The sequence below is a fragment of the Puccinia triticina genome, chromosome 3A (genome assembly GCF_026914185.1).
Source record: "Puccinia triticina chromosome 3A, complete sequence".
Lineage (NCBI taxonomy): Eukaryota > Fungi > Basidiomycota > Pucciniomycetes > Pucciniales > Pucciniaceae > Puccinia > Puccinia triticina.
Genome location: NC_070560.1, coordinates 6070301 through 6084225, shown reverse-complemented (window position 1 = coordinate 6084225; position 13925 = coordinate 6070301). Strand labels below are relative to the sequence as shown.

General features: G+C 47.1%; 2 protein-coding genes across 2 annotated transcripts; both read right to left on the bottom strand.

The window, feature by feature from the left end:
- Nucleotides 1-2919: 2919 nt before the first annotated feature.
- PtA15_3A651 (uncharacterized protein) lies at nt 2920-3141 on the bottom strand (the record flags this gene model as incomplete). The annotated part of the gene is made up of 1 exon (XM_053167640.1): nt 2920-3141. One exon carries the CDS (start codon nt 3139-3141, stop codon nt 2920-2922), a length of 222 nt encoding a protein of 73 aa, XP_053018837.1.
- Nucleotides 3142-12213: 9072 nt separating this feature from the next.
- PtA15_3A650 (uncharacterized protein) lies at nt 12214-13831 on the bottom strand (the record flags this gene model as incomplete). The annotated part of the gene is made up of 7 exons (XM_053167639.1): nt 12214-12376; nt 12495-12672; nt 12769-12940; nt 13035-13199; nt 13284-13350; nt 13421-13523; nt 13618-13831. 7 exons carry the CDS (start codon nt 13829-13831, stop codon nt 12214-12216), a joined length of 1062 nt encoding a protein of 353 aa, XP_053018836.1.
- Between the last annotated feature and the right edge of the window lie 94 nt (nt 13832-13925).

Below are 13925 nucleotides of genomic sequence, written 5' to 3'. Positions count from 1 at the left end.
AAATTCAAAGTTATTAATCTTGGCATTTGTCTGCCCAAAGTATCAGCTCTTTAAGTTCATTACCCTGCAACGTGGATCACTTCCCTTCTTTGATTTGACCTCATCCCCGCCGGCAGTATCCCCGGCCCCTTCTCAACACAAAAATCGCCGACGCGCAACTCCAGCCGTCAGAAAAAATCATCCCCCCCCCCCCACACTCAACGAATCTCAGCACTCTTTTTCAGCCAATCACCCCGGAGGGCTTACGCAGCTTGAACTCTCATTTACCATTCCCCTTCACCAACTGCCTACCATCTGACACAGTAGGACTTCCTCATTTGGTCCCCCGAGCCAGGATCAAACCAGCGACCTCAAGATTTACAGTCTCGCCAATTTGGAAGGTTTTGAGACGCTTGACAGTCTTTGCCTTTTATTTTTATTTCATTTTAAGGTTTCCTTCTTTCTTTTTAGGTTTTGGTGGCGAAAGGAAGCACCAAATCAAGCAAGGGCTCCGGCTACGATGGACGACTTGGAACGTATGCTGCAGTCGTTCAAGCAGCGTTTGGAACAGAAGTTCGCGGCTCAGGCGCGACCAGCGACGCCTCGAGGACCTATGGTGTGCTATTACTGCCATAGAGAGGGTCATGGGCTCGTTTGATGCGCGGAGTTGCAGAAAGATAAGGAGGCTAAGCTGGTGGAGCAACGTGGAGGAAGTTTTTTCCTTCCTAATGGTGCGCTCATCCCGGTGGATAACTCGAGGCCTATTCGAAATGTAGTCGCCTCCTATAATCCTAAGACGGCATCAGCTAGCGTCCCAGATCAGGATTTTTGAGCTGCGTGTGGTTCCCTAGATCCCTGGCAACCACCTTCAATCTCGTCTCATTTGTTTTCAGGAACGTATCAGTCAGAACCCGCCAAGAAGAAACATGAGGCTCCTAGGCCTTTCAAGGCTCCTGTCGTCCCACCAGCTGCTGTGCGGCGACCTACGCGCAAGGCTTCAGCCCCGAAATCTGGGACGGACACGGATGAAATGGACGCGAGCACTGATTTGTTCGAGCGCGTTCCTGCGGCTTCTCCAACTGAAGACACGTTAAAGGACGGCCCGGCTGCGCCGACGGTGCCTAGAACATCTCCTTTGTGTTGAACTTAATGTAGTTCTGAATTATCTATTCTTTAATTTAACCTTTCCGTTCCGTTCTTATACACGCGCCCCGTTGTTGTCCCCGAAGCTTAGTTGATCTTATAAAAGTCCGCACGTCATTGTAGTCGTCTTTTCTTAATCAACTAAACTTGTTTGTTTTCAACACAACGCTCACTAACATCTAATCTCAATGCTCATCAATCAGGTTAGTGACCGTCTTCGGTGTCATTAGTAGTATCGTGTAGATACTGATTTCACTACACCTATAAAGCGTTGAGTTCATTACTTTGTCCCCTGAAGTGTGTAGGAATACAGACTAATGAGACCAGCAGGAACCCTTATGGAAAACTGCTTGGTTAAACTCAGCTGCGTTGAAAGGCAAGCCCTTCCGCGGTCCCCAGAACCCAGACCCGCTGCAACCAAAAAGGAAGCATGCGCGGTTAAGCCCAGACCCAGCAGCGCGGACAGGTAAGCCCTTCCGCACTTGCCCAGACCAAGACCTAACCCAGGCACAGTCAGCTAAAGCGTGTTGCTCCATCGATTACGCAAGCAGAACCAGCAAGAACCTTAAAGGTCAAAGCCCAGCAAAAAGAGCAAACAAGCTTTAAAACCTTGTACGTACCCAAGCCCAGGTGATAGCAGATCCTCCACAGAGACTGACTGAACCTTCTTTTGTTAAAGAAAGCTTGCGGAACATCTCAGACCCCAGACCTGCTTGACAGGATCACGGAAGCGTCAGCGACCCGTAAGCCCAGTGGATTCTTCCATCAAAACACAGAAAGAAGCTCCAAGCTAACCCAGACAAACCTCGTTCATTAAGCAGCCCAAGAATCAGTGGACCTGTTCCGTCAGAACAAAACCAAGCTACTCAGATAGCCGGCTCACACCCGTGAGTTAAGAAGCAGAACAGACAACCAAGAAAGGAAAGGGAAGCTGAATGTGTGAGGACCAATGCTGGCTACACAAGGGCATTCCTGGGGCCCTTTGGGAACAGGGACGAAATTTGAATGGCACAAAACACCCACCAAAAGGCCTCAAACCCTCAGGCCAAAAAGTGGAAATTAGTCCCAAGTCCCTCCTTTGGAGGTCGCGCTTCGCGTGAGGGCGCTTTGTGCCAGCCCAGGCTGTACCAGGGCCCTCCGAAGTGGGGGACTTTGTGAAGCCCCCGCGCACCGCGAGGTTTCACAATGAGATGTCACAAGACACAGGCTACTTCAACCCGAGCTCCCTTCCCTGTCCTAGCCGGCAGAGATCCCTGCTCCCACATCTCTCCCGGCTAGGTAAGAGGATCCCTTTCACTTCATCTTTGTTTTTCCTTTCTTTTCCCTCTTCCCGTGTTCCAGTTGTACTGAGAGATCCCTGCTCCCACATCTCTCCCGGCTAGTTGTCATCTTTTGCAATCCAACCCCGTGAACTAGAGTTGCCTTGAGAGGCATCAGCGCCCCCTTCCGTGCCTTCTCCCTTGATCCAGTGAAGGACTCATTCTGAGTCCTTACACTTCTTTTTCTAGTTCACCCCAAATCGATACAAACACGATTCAACCAAAGCCCAGATTTTTTTTTTTTTTTTTGCAATTTTTGCACACTGCACTGCGCCCTTGAAAGCTCTTATCAACCTTACCGTCCAAACAACACCCTTGAAAGTTCTTGACGCCTTCACCTCCCGGACACCTCCCTTGAAAGCTCCCTCTTCTTTCCAAGTCTTTCCCCTTTACCATCGGCTCTCCTTTTCAATATCTCACTTGCAATAACACGGTTGTATGAACACTTGTAAATCCAACACCAACCCCCTCATCCCGATCATCTACGGTTTTCTTTTTCATTTGGTTGACTGGTGATCTGGATATCGTCTTGGTCGTTGGTTTTGGATCCAGAATCATCCAACTCGTCCTCTTCTTCTTGTCCTTGATTGATTGGCGGTTCATTGGACTCGGAATCATTGTCAGAGATAGCTTCAACCTGCTTCTTGCGCTTGAGGGGCCTTTCCGGTGCTTTTTGCAATTGGGCGCGCGTCCTGGGCATGGTGAGTTGTCCGGTACTGGTAAGCCACTGCCTTTGCTGAGTGAATTCAGTGCTGATGCCCCCGTGGACTAGAGTGTTGGCCTCCCGCGGGGGTTAATCAAATTCGCAGCACCGCAGTTTTTTTGTCCGATTACGCATAATCGGACAAAATCTGGACACCCGCGCCCGAAATTCGCAGCACCGCAGTATTTTTGTCGCGCCCGCGGCCTGTGTTAGGACATGAGTATGCTTATACCCAGTCCAGTACCAGTCGACTGCGGCGTAGCTTGTAGATTATTAGATAGTATATAGTGTTTCTTGTCTCCCATTCTAGGAATGTCATCATGTCTGCACGACCATATCACAACAGGTCATGAGCCCCTAAAAGCATTTCGCTACAACAAATCAACCCTGAAAATCATCAACCATTTTCCAGTCTAAACTTCATATCTATAGCTATTCCTTTGTAAACAACGTGAAGGTCTCGAGGTACCAACAAGTTTGAAACCCTTGTTGCAAGCTGTGAAAAGTTCTATCTATCCGTTTTTGTCAGAGATTGACGCTTTCTCCTGGCCAGTTTAGGCTCATCTTCATAATACGGACGAGTAGATAGTCCTGAGTAATCTCTTGCTTTCAAGATTTTGGCTTCTTGGTACGAGGCTTCCAGGACTCGGATACTTAAGTCTGCTTATCTCTCTATCTACCGTTTATCTCTCTACCTTGCTATTTCATCAGTCTATTGTGAACAATGTCCGGTCAACCTAGTGGCTCTGAAAATCCATCCCCACCCAATCGTGTCACTTCCCCGTTGGTTAAAGCTCAGACCGGCCTCAGCACACATAACCTCATACGTAGTCAGACCCATGAACACCAAGACACTATGAATATTCCCTTTCTAGCTTCTCCTTCCTCCACCAAGACCGATGCTCCCAAAGACCGGACGACAATTCCTCTCCCCACCAATCAACCACCGCTTCTTAAACAACCTATCCCACAAATCCCACAACCTACATACTCCCCACCAACATCTACAAAAAACCCCCTTCCTTCTTCCGCCTTACCCGCAACCAATCCCATACCCACAACACCAAATAACCCTTCTTCCAATCTTAACTCTACCGTTCCGACTATCCCACCTCCCGCCAACTACTCTCCTTACCCCAACATGCCCGACTTTACATCTCAATCTTATCCATATCCATACCCCTACTTCCCTTACCCATACCCCCATCCAGCATATCCTGTGCCACCTGTCCAGAACCCGAAAAACACTCCACAACCCACACCTCCTTTTACCCCTTACACCGACACCACTCCAACTCCTGCTGCCCGCCCCAACAATCCTACAACACAATCCCGCCAAGATCTATTGGACAGCACTTTGGCCAATAACCGATCACGCCGTCTCGCCTTTGAGGACCGAAAGATGACCGCCGCGACCATCAATGCGGCCGTCAACTCATCTCGCAAACGCGACCGACTTCTCGTGGATGGCTCCAATTATCGCAAATGGACCCGCCGCATTAAGGAGCTTGCCTCGCAATTTCTATGGGACAAGGATTTTTTTTCCAAAACGAATGTCAACATCCACAATGAGAAGATTGGACAAGCTATCCTCCTCAATTCGGTCGACCCAGCTCTTGAAGATGAGATTTTGCTGGAGAAGACATGTCAATCGGCCTTCTCCAACATCAAGAGCCGATTCTCCTCCATCTGTTGAGCAGCTCAAATGGCAACTTTCGAAGAACTCCTTGCCCACGACCCTCAGTCCTTTCCAACCGTGGCGGCTTGCGGCTCGGCAATGCTCGACACCGTTGCAGATCTGAAGAGCCTAAACATCGACATGATGGGCGACCACATTCTTGGCCTCCTCCTTCAACGAAACCTACGTGACGGACCGGCAAAGCACGAGTTTGTACAACGAGTTGAGAACAGGATGTACAACTCTGTTTTAAACAAAACCCCGTCGTTTGATGAGTTGCTGAAAATTTTATACTCCTGCAATCACCAAGTTTCCTTCTCTTCATCCAGTAACCCCTCCATCTCCGTCCCGCCTGATCCCCCATCTTCCTATCTTGCCGCCGCTCCGGACCGACAAGAATCCAGTCCTGTTGATAATGGTGCGCCGGAAGTTTCCGCAAATGCTGTGCGCAACGGTAACTGCCACATATGTAAACAGCCCGGACACTGGTCCAACGACTGCCCCGCCCGAAAGAAACCTGTACCCAACCGCTCGGGACCGTCTTTCCCCACTCGTCCATCCAATCACCCCATTCCCAACTACCAACCGTTTTGCCCCATAGTGGTTTCTCCCAACTTCCTACCATACGGACCACCCTACAACTTTCCCACCACTCCTTTTGTTCCCAATCCACTCTATCCAAACAACGGACAACCCCATCTTGCCCCTAACACTTCCCAACAATACCAACAAAGAAACCCCATCCCGCCAAATCGCCCGCACGACTCTTACAAACCCAACTACCCCAAACGTCAACAGACGGTTGCTGCAAAGAACGTTGAGGTTGGAAATATTGAAGATGAGTTGGCTGAACTGCAAATCAGCGGCGGAGCCACAGCCGACGCAATCGGCGCTGCACCAGAGATCATATCTGACACAGGTGCTTCCAATCATCTTACTGGTGATAGGTTCGCGCTATTTGATTTCACTACTCTTCAGAAACCTATTCCGTTGAGAGTGGCAACTGACGGTTGCAATGATCATATCACAGGGATCGGGACCCTGGTTTTTCCTGGGAAGAATGGAATGACCGTCTCTGTTAAAGGAGTGATGTATTGTGATAACGCTCGCGCTACCCTTATATCACCATCAGCTCTGAGACGAGCTAAACTGACAATCAACTATGACTCCGACACAGATACTTTTGTGTTTCGGTCCGCTGAAGGCACCATCCTCCTGGAAAGTCCGATGGACACAAAAAAACTCTGCTGGACCCTACCACAACCTATCCGACCTCCATCTAAGCCTGATGGGTCCTGTGTTTTTTCAACTACTCCTCCATCTGCTAACTTGAATATGCCCCAAGATGTTTCCAAACTATCTCCCATATCGTCTGTTCCCTCGTCTCTCCCTATCATATATGCTTCTGCACCTGCGAAATCATCCCTTCCTGTCAAATCTGATGTCTCAATCTTTCAATTTCCGGTGGAGAAATATAATTTTGATTGGCATGCATCTGATCTATCAAAAGACGAACTCACACTTCTCTTTTGGCATCGACTATTTGGACATGCGGGTATCCGCCAGATCCAAAAAATGATCAAACTTAACCTTGGAGTGGGCCTGCCAGCATCCATACCTAAGGGTGATATCAAATGCCCGGTATGCATGATAGCCAAGGGTACTCGTTCAAATCACTTACTACCCTCATATAGACCCACAGAGACCCTGGGCATCATTGTGTGTGACTTGATGGGACCTTTTGAGATCCCTACTTTTGGCGTGGGTCGCTATGTACTGGCGATCAGGGATCTAGCTAGCTTGTACAGTGAGATAAAAATCATGAAAAAGAAAAGTGAAGCGACGAAACTACTAATTGCGCAGATTCTACGTTTTGAGACAGAAACAGGTAAAAAAGTCAAATGCGTTTGATCAGACAATGGAGGCGAATTCGAGTCAAAGGTGCTTGCAACGTTCCTGCAAGAAAAAGGTATCAAGCACTGCAAGAAAAACTCTAGAAACTGCTCGCAGTTGAGATGCAGCAAGCTTCAATCAAAGATTGTCTCAAGCTGGAGTCAAGCACCCAAATTCTGTGCTGGCACACCTTCACTGTGTACCTTGTTCAGCATTTCAATGTTGAACATGCTGTAGTGCTCATGCAGTAGGCTGAGGCAAATGAGCATCCCCCTGAGCACCCTTTTATTTTCTTCTATTAAACACTCCATGTGCCATTGAATTCAGCCAGAATAACATAAATAGGGTATGTACACATGAAAGGGATATGTACAGATGAAAGAAATATGTACGCATGAAAGGGCAATGTGAGAAGGTGTCTAAACACATAAAAGGGATATGTACACATGATGAAAGGGGTATGTATGCATGAAAGGGGTATTCATGCATGAAAGGGGTACGTGCAGTAAGAGGTATTTGCACATGAAAGGGATATGTAAACATCAAAGGGGTATGTAAACCTGAATGATGAAAGGGGTATTGAAAGGGATGTAAAAAACTCAAAGGGGACATGTAAACATGAATGGGTCATGAACACATGATGAAAGGGGTATGTACACATTGTGAAAGGGATACATGCACATGAAAGGGATATACACACATGAAAGGGGTATGTGCACATAAAAGGCTATGTACACATTATGAAAGGTGAATGCATACAAAAGGGATATGTGCACATGAAAGGGGTATGTGCAAATGAAAGGGGAATTTTCACATGAAAGGGGAATTTGCACAGGTATCAACTCCTGTACTCAGTTTTTTGTACCTTAGACTCACTCTTGCATAAATTAGGCAATGTGCATGGAATCAACCAGTGCTTGATTCATGCATGAGGCATAGCTTGCCTTGAGCTCTTGCATCTCAACTGCAAGCAGTTTCTAGAGTTTTTCTTGCAGTGAAGGCAGAAAGGTCCCTCCCGTACCACCACTATCAAAACGGTGTGATTGAGAGGTACAATCGAACGGTCTCTGACATGGGCAGATCAGTTCTCACCGACAGTCTGTTACCCCAAAGTTTCTGGGGTTTTGTGTTTCTATGGGCGAACTACACGCTTAATTGGATCCCTAATAAGGTAAGTGGTCACAAAACTCCTTTTGAAGCCTTTTTTGGCTACAAACCATTGGTGGATCATCTGCGCATCTTTGGCAGCAAAGCCTTTATACTGATACCTCCGGGAAAGCGACAAAGTCTAGATGATTGCGCAGTGGAAGGACGTGTGATTGGATATATTGACGGTAGTAAAGGCTGGATGTTCTGGGTACCATCACTGAACAAAATCGTGAACTCCGCATGGGCACAATTTGCTGATGACCCGCTGAAACTGGACACTGGATCCACAAAGAAAATTGACAACACTGACCCTTCCCTACTCCCATCATGCCAAAAGCCGGTTGATCAAACCATGCCAGCACCGATGGCCCTTTGTTTTGTAATGGCGGCAGATCTCGGTGACTTCAGCGATGAGGTGATTGTGCAAAAGCAGGAGCAACTACAGGACCAGCTTCAAGAGGCGACCAAGTCCCCTACCTCGGTCCCCAAGAAATACAAAGACATCCTGAAACATCCGGAGAAAGAAGTGTGGTTACGAGCGATCCAAGAAGAACTCCAGAACCTCTTTCAACATCAGATCTGGACCATCGAACTGGTGCCGCACGGCCGGAAAGTCATGGGTGCCAGATGGGTTTTTGTAGAAAAAAGGACAACTGACGGCAAACTGATCAAGCTGAAAGCCAGGTACGTTGCAAAGGGCTATGCCCAAATTGCGGGTGTAGAGTTCATGGATACCTTTGCACCAACAGCGACTTTTGTTTTGCTGCGTTTGCTACTCACCATTGCCGCCAAGTGTAACTGGCCGGTTTACTCCTTTGACTTTGTAGCAGCTTATCTCCACTCGCCAATCAATGAAGAGATTTGGGTTCGGCCTCCGGAAGGTCTTGACGTTCCCAAAGGTTATGCCTGCAAGCTGCAGAAAGCCCTATATGGTACAACGCAAGCAGCGCGGTGCTGGTGGAAGCACCTACAAAGCAAGCTGAAACAACTCGGGTACACACCTAGCCAATTTGATAACTCTCTCTATATCCTACAGCATGAACGACACAAAGGTGCTATCTGGGTTCATGTCAATGACGGCGTTGTCACCGGATCAAATGATGATATCCTGCGTAAACTGGAGACAGATCTAAAGGACTGTCTAGAAATCAAATGGCAAGAAGGTGTTGAAACCATTGTTGGTGTTGAAGTTAAAAGGTCTGAAGGTCAGTTCTCCCTGCGACAAATTAAGTTGATTGACAAAATCCTAGAGGACCATTGGGATCAACGATCTTTAGCAAAGACGCCACTGCCATCTGGATACGCAGCAGACACAGATGTTAAGGGAGAAGGTAATCCTGATACAACCACTGACTATCTCTCCTTAGTCGGCAGCTTGAGCTACCTAGCGGTAGGAACTCGTCCAGATATAGCATATGCTGTCAATTACATGGCTCGTTTCAGCGCTAGCCCAACACCGGGACACTGGAAAGCACTGAGACACGTGGTAAATTATATTGCTAACACACGAGATTGTTTTCTAATAATTAAGCCGCAGGAGATGTCTGAACCACTGAGGTGCTACAGTGACGCGGGATGGGGAGGAGAATTCCAACGATCATCTTATGGCATCTTCCTCTCTTTCTACGGGGCGCCTATACTCTGGACTGCTCAAAGGCTACACACTGTGGCGGCGTCGACATGCCAAGCAGAGTACATGGCTCTAGGCATGGCGACGAGACAGTTGCTATGGGTTCAACAACTCATAGAAGACATTCTGGGACATCGCTTTTGCGGACATTTGGTATGTGATAATCAAGCTGCGATAAAAGTGGGAAAGGATGACAGTTCCAACAAACGCACAAGACACACGGAACGAGAATACTACATAACTAACCAAGCTCTCTTTGAAAATAAGGCCACCCTGTCATGGGTTTCAACAGATAAACAGCTGGCCGATATACTGACCAAGGCATTGACTCCAGAGAAACATGAGTCATTGGCCAGGCAGGTACAAGGCAAAATATACAACTCCGCCTGATCGACAGGGGGGGTGTTAGGACATGAGTATGCTTATACCCAGTCCAGTACCAGTCGACTGCGGCGTAGCTTGTAGATAGCATATATAGTGTTTCTCGTCTCCCATTCTAGGAATGTCATCATGTCTGCACGACCATATCACAACAGCCTGCACCCGCCGGCGGGCACCTGCCAAATGTGACCTTTTAAGCCGCGCGGGTCTGTAATCGGGTCGGCGGGTCGACCCGACAGCCAAAAGGGCTGCCCGAACCCGACCCGAAAATCTAGCGGGTCTGTGGCGGGTCGGGTCGAAAACTGGTTTTTGAGGCAAAGGCAGACCCGAACCCGTGCCCAGACCCGACACGGGTCGGGTACCCGCCGGGTCGACCCGACCCACTTTCATCCCTATTTTAGGTGATTGATTTATCTAATCTGCAGGCTGCCAACGTGGAGATCATTGCTAGATCAGACTTCGAGCGCCAAGAGGGTCGCGCTAACACACTGCGCCTCCGCCGTCAAAGGAACCGCGCCAACCACCGAGTGCACTGTGAGAGAGAGAGAGAGGAAAAGGCTAGTCTGAGAAGAGAGGTGGATGAGGAAATGAGAACTAAGAGTGATAGAGAGAGAGGCAGAAGGATGATTGATGCTTGTAAGGAATGCTGATCTTATATATATATATATATATATATATATATTTTCTGTTTCTTTGTACTGATTTCTTTTATTATTATTTTTTATACGCCCTGGGATCCTATTTGAGTTTGCCAGATTTAGAAGAGAGGAAGGTAGAGGTATTTAGGGAATATTTATGGTGAGTTTTGTCCAAATTTAACAAAGAGAATTGGATTGGATCCTAGGATGGCTAGAATTTGATTTTCTGTTTTATGCTCCAAGCAGGATTTGTAAGCAAAATAATCTTCATGATAGAATGTCTGCAGCTTTTGAGGTAGAGATGACCAGGAAAACAGAGAAATGAATGGTCAATTTGAGTAACAAGCAAAGAAGGAAGAACTAATGAGTCATAAACACAATAGCCTAGGCAGAGACGTTAACAGTGAGCCTGAGTCATTTTTCTTCCACAGTGGGGGATTGGATTCATCTTTTTGATCAAGCTGGCCTGTTGCAATCTATACTTCTTTTTCAAATTCTTGAAGTGGTCTGCAAGCCCCACACACTTCACAGGTTCACAAACCAATCATAGGAGAATCACACACTCCATCCGACTTGAATACTTTCTCATTGACTCCGCCTCCTTCCTAGCTCAGTAGAGAAGAATACTGATTCTTCTGCTGAGCTAGTGGAGCCTTTTTTAAATCTCTTCTTTCCTCATTCCTCATCATCCTTTCAAGTGTACATAGTAGAGAAGAATACTGTTTCTCCTATTGCTAGGTTCCAGAACTTTTCTTCAAGAAATTGGTCTTGTCTTGAGCCCTCTCTTGATACATTTGGTGGATCCTCTTCCCTTATTCCGGTCCTTGAGTGAAGAGTCATTTCAGACTCTTACATGGTCCTGAAGTAGGCCAAGTTGTCTTTGTTGAGTTAGGACATTAGTGAGATGAACAAATTCATGGAGGTAGACTGTTTCTAATGACGTGGAGTCATGCAGAACATTCCTCCATGTTTCTGAAGCCAAACAATACTGGAGTAGGTAGCTTATATTCAAATTGTGAGTTTTGTTTGGTATCTTCATGAGTTTATTGGCCTGACAAAATAAATTTTGACAAGTCAGTCTCCCCCATAATTTTCAGAATCCCTCTTCAACTTTATCTAATTGCTGCAAGTCAGCCTCTCTTTGAATAGTTCTTGATTATCCGCGTCAGATTGGTAAGAACTATGACATTTCCATTGAGCTCATTGTGGTAGATTTGTTCATTGGACTGTGCAGTGGATTTTCCATTATGCTGGGTGGATCATCGATGGGGAATTAATGATTTCAGCTGAACACAAAGCTGATAAGTGATTTGAAGGCAAATTGTCCAGATGTCGAACAAGAGTTCGAGCCTGTCAACTAGAGCTGGAGAATCACGAACCAAATAATTAGAGAATTATCAGGCGCCAACGACAACGATTGTGCGGGCTGCAACGTAAGGGACAAGGGCTTTACAACCTTCCACTTGCGGAACTATTTGTTTTTGATTGTCATTCAGTACCAGGATTTACTCATGACGGGTGAGATGATTTGAAGTCTACCCATCATCAGGGGTCATTTGAGGAGGATCTGAAGAAGTCGACTTGGATGGCAGCGAAGATGCCAGTAGCCCCTGTTCATACAAAACTTTGGTATTTCATTTTTATCTCGAACGGAAAAAGTAACGAAAAAGTTCCTGATAGAGGAAGTTGTTTTTCTAACTTCAACCGCGTCGTGCAAACGAGACTTTCATCACCACGCCGGGTGCAAGCTTGAAGCCATCAAGAGCAGCCTTGGCCATGTCACTCTGAGCAGCCGTATCATATTGTACAAATGCGATTCCTGTCCTGCCTGGAACCAACCTGACGCTTTGAAAACCAGGATACCTTTTAGTGAGAGAAAAAAAATCGGAAAGAACAGATGGACCAAGAACGAATCAGCTGGCTTGTCCCGAAGAAGTGCAAAATCAAAAGACAAATGAATTCGGAATAGAAACTACGCAACTGTTGGAATAGGACGGCCATCATATCATCCGTTACTTCTGCCGGAAGGCCCTCTAAGAACAACACTGGGTTGGGGTCCTCTCCTGATAAAATGGGTGCTGAGCCTGCCGCTTTGACAGCGGCGGCAGCAGCAGAATCGGCAGGCTGTTCTGAATCAGAATCTTCCTCCATTGCTTCCTCTACAAAAATTTATATCAAAAAGGGTTGAGTATGAGTTTCATCGAATCCAATTTATTAATCAGATAGCGAACGAAGCGCTAGATATGGTTGCTTACCATCGTCATCTTCAGCCGTAGGGTGAGTTGTCTTGGACCGTTTTGAAGCTGGGTTATTAGTGCCATCAGCCATCGCGGAATCTTCTTCTTCGTCATCTTCATGTTCGCTATCAGAAGTTGAACCTTGTAATCGCTTCTTCGTTGCAGTCTCTTCAGCCTTCTTTTTCTCCATCTTGCGAGCCACAAATTGATCATCCAAGTTGATAAGCTGTAAGTGATTATACCCCCAAGGGGCCTTGTGGTTATCGGGACAGATTCGAACTCACATTCGCGGCTTGTGCCCCACTGACGGTCATTTTCCCAGTCAACTTGGAATTCTTATCTTGCAAGGTGTTCGGATCCTTCAAGCCTAGCTTAACATGATATAGCACTTCCTCACCAGCAATTTGCCGGATAGTTGCATGTGATTGAGTTTTTGCGTAAGTTATCTTCTGTATACGCGCGTGAAAGCAAAGGGAGAAATTATTATTATTGTCCAAACAAATCGCGAGAGCTCCTTCGAGACACTGACTGACAAGTTCTCGGTCCAAGAAGCCGGTACCATCGAGTTGGCGCATTGCTTGTGTAGCGCCTTGGAAATCCCTTGGTGGGAAAGAAGAAAACACACGTCAAGATGAAGAAAACAAATCCAAGATGACCAAAGCCTAATCACCTGAATACTACAAATGCTTGTCCTCGCATCTTGCCCTTTTTAACAATCACATCCAGCACTTTTCCATGGATCAAGAATAACTGGTACAGTAGTCGCTTCAGATCTATTCCCAAATAAATAGACATGGGAAACCGTGTGGTCAGCCTCTTTTCATTCAAGTATTGTTGTCCCCTAATCATTTGAGGAAAGCTAGTTACCGGATTTTTTGATCTTATCGTCCAGGTTCTGAATGTACAGTGTTGGAGATGGCTGAGAAGACCCCGATCGGGCAGAAATGGTAGTCATCGCGGAGCTTGAGGAACGATCGAGTGCACTGCTGGAAGGCTTTGCTTCTGTTGACCGTCGGTTGTGACTCCGTGAGTTGACTCGTTGGCGAGCGGCCAGGTTGCGCGGAAGCGAGTGAGTGCGCATTGCGATATGGAGCGTCCATACCGCGCACTCCACAACTGGAGCTGCTCAGTCAACCGCCGGCCCTTCTACCGGGGTGGCTCTGCCGGATCCCAGC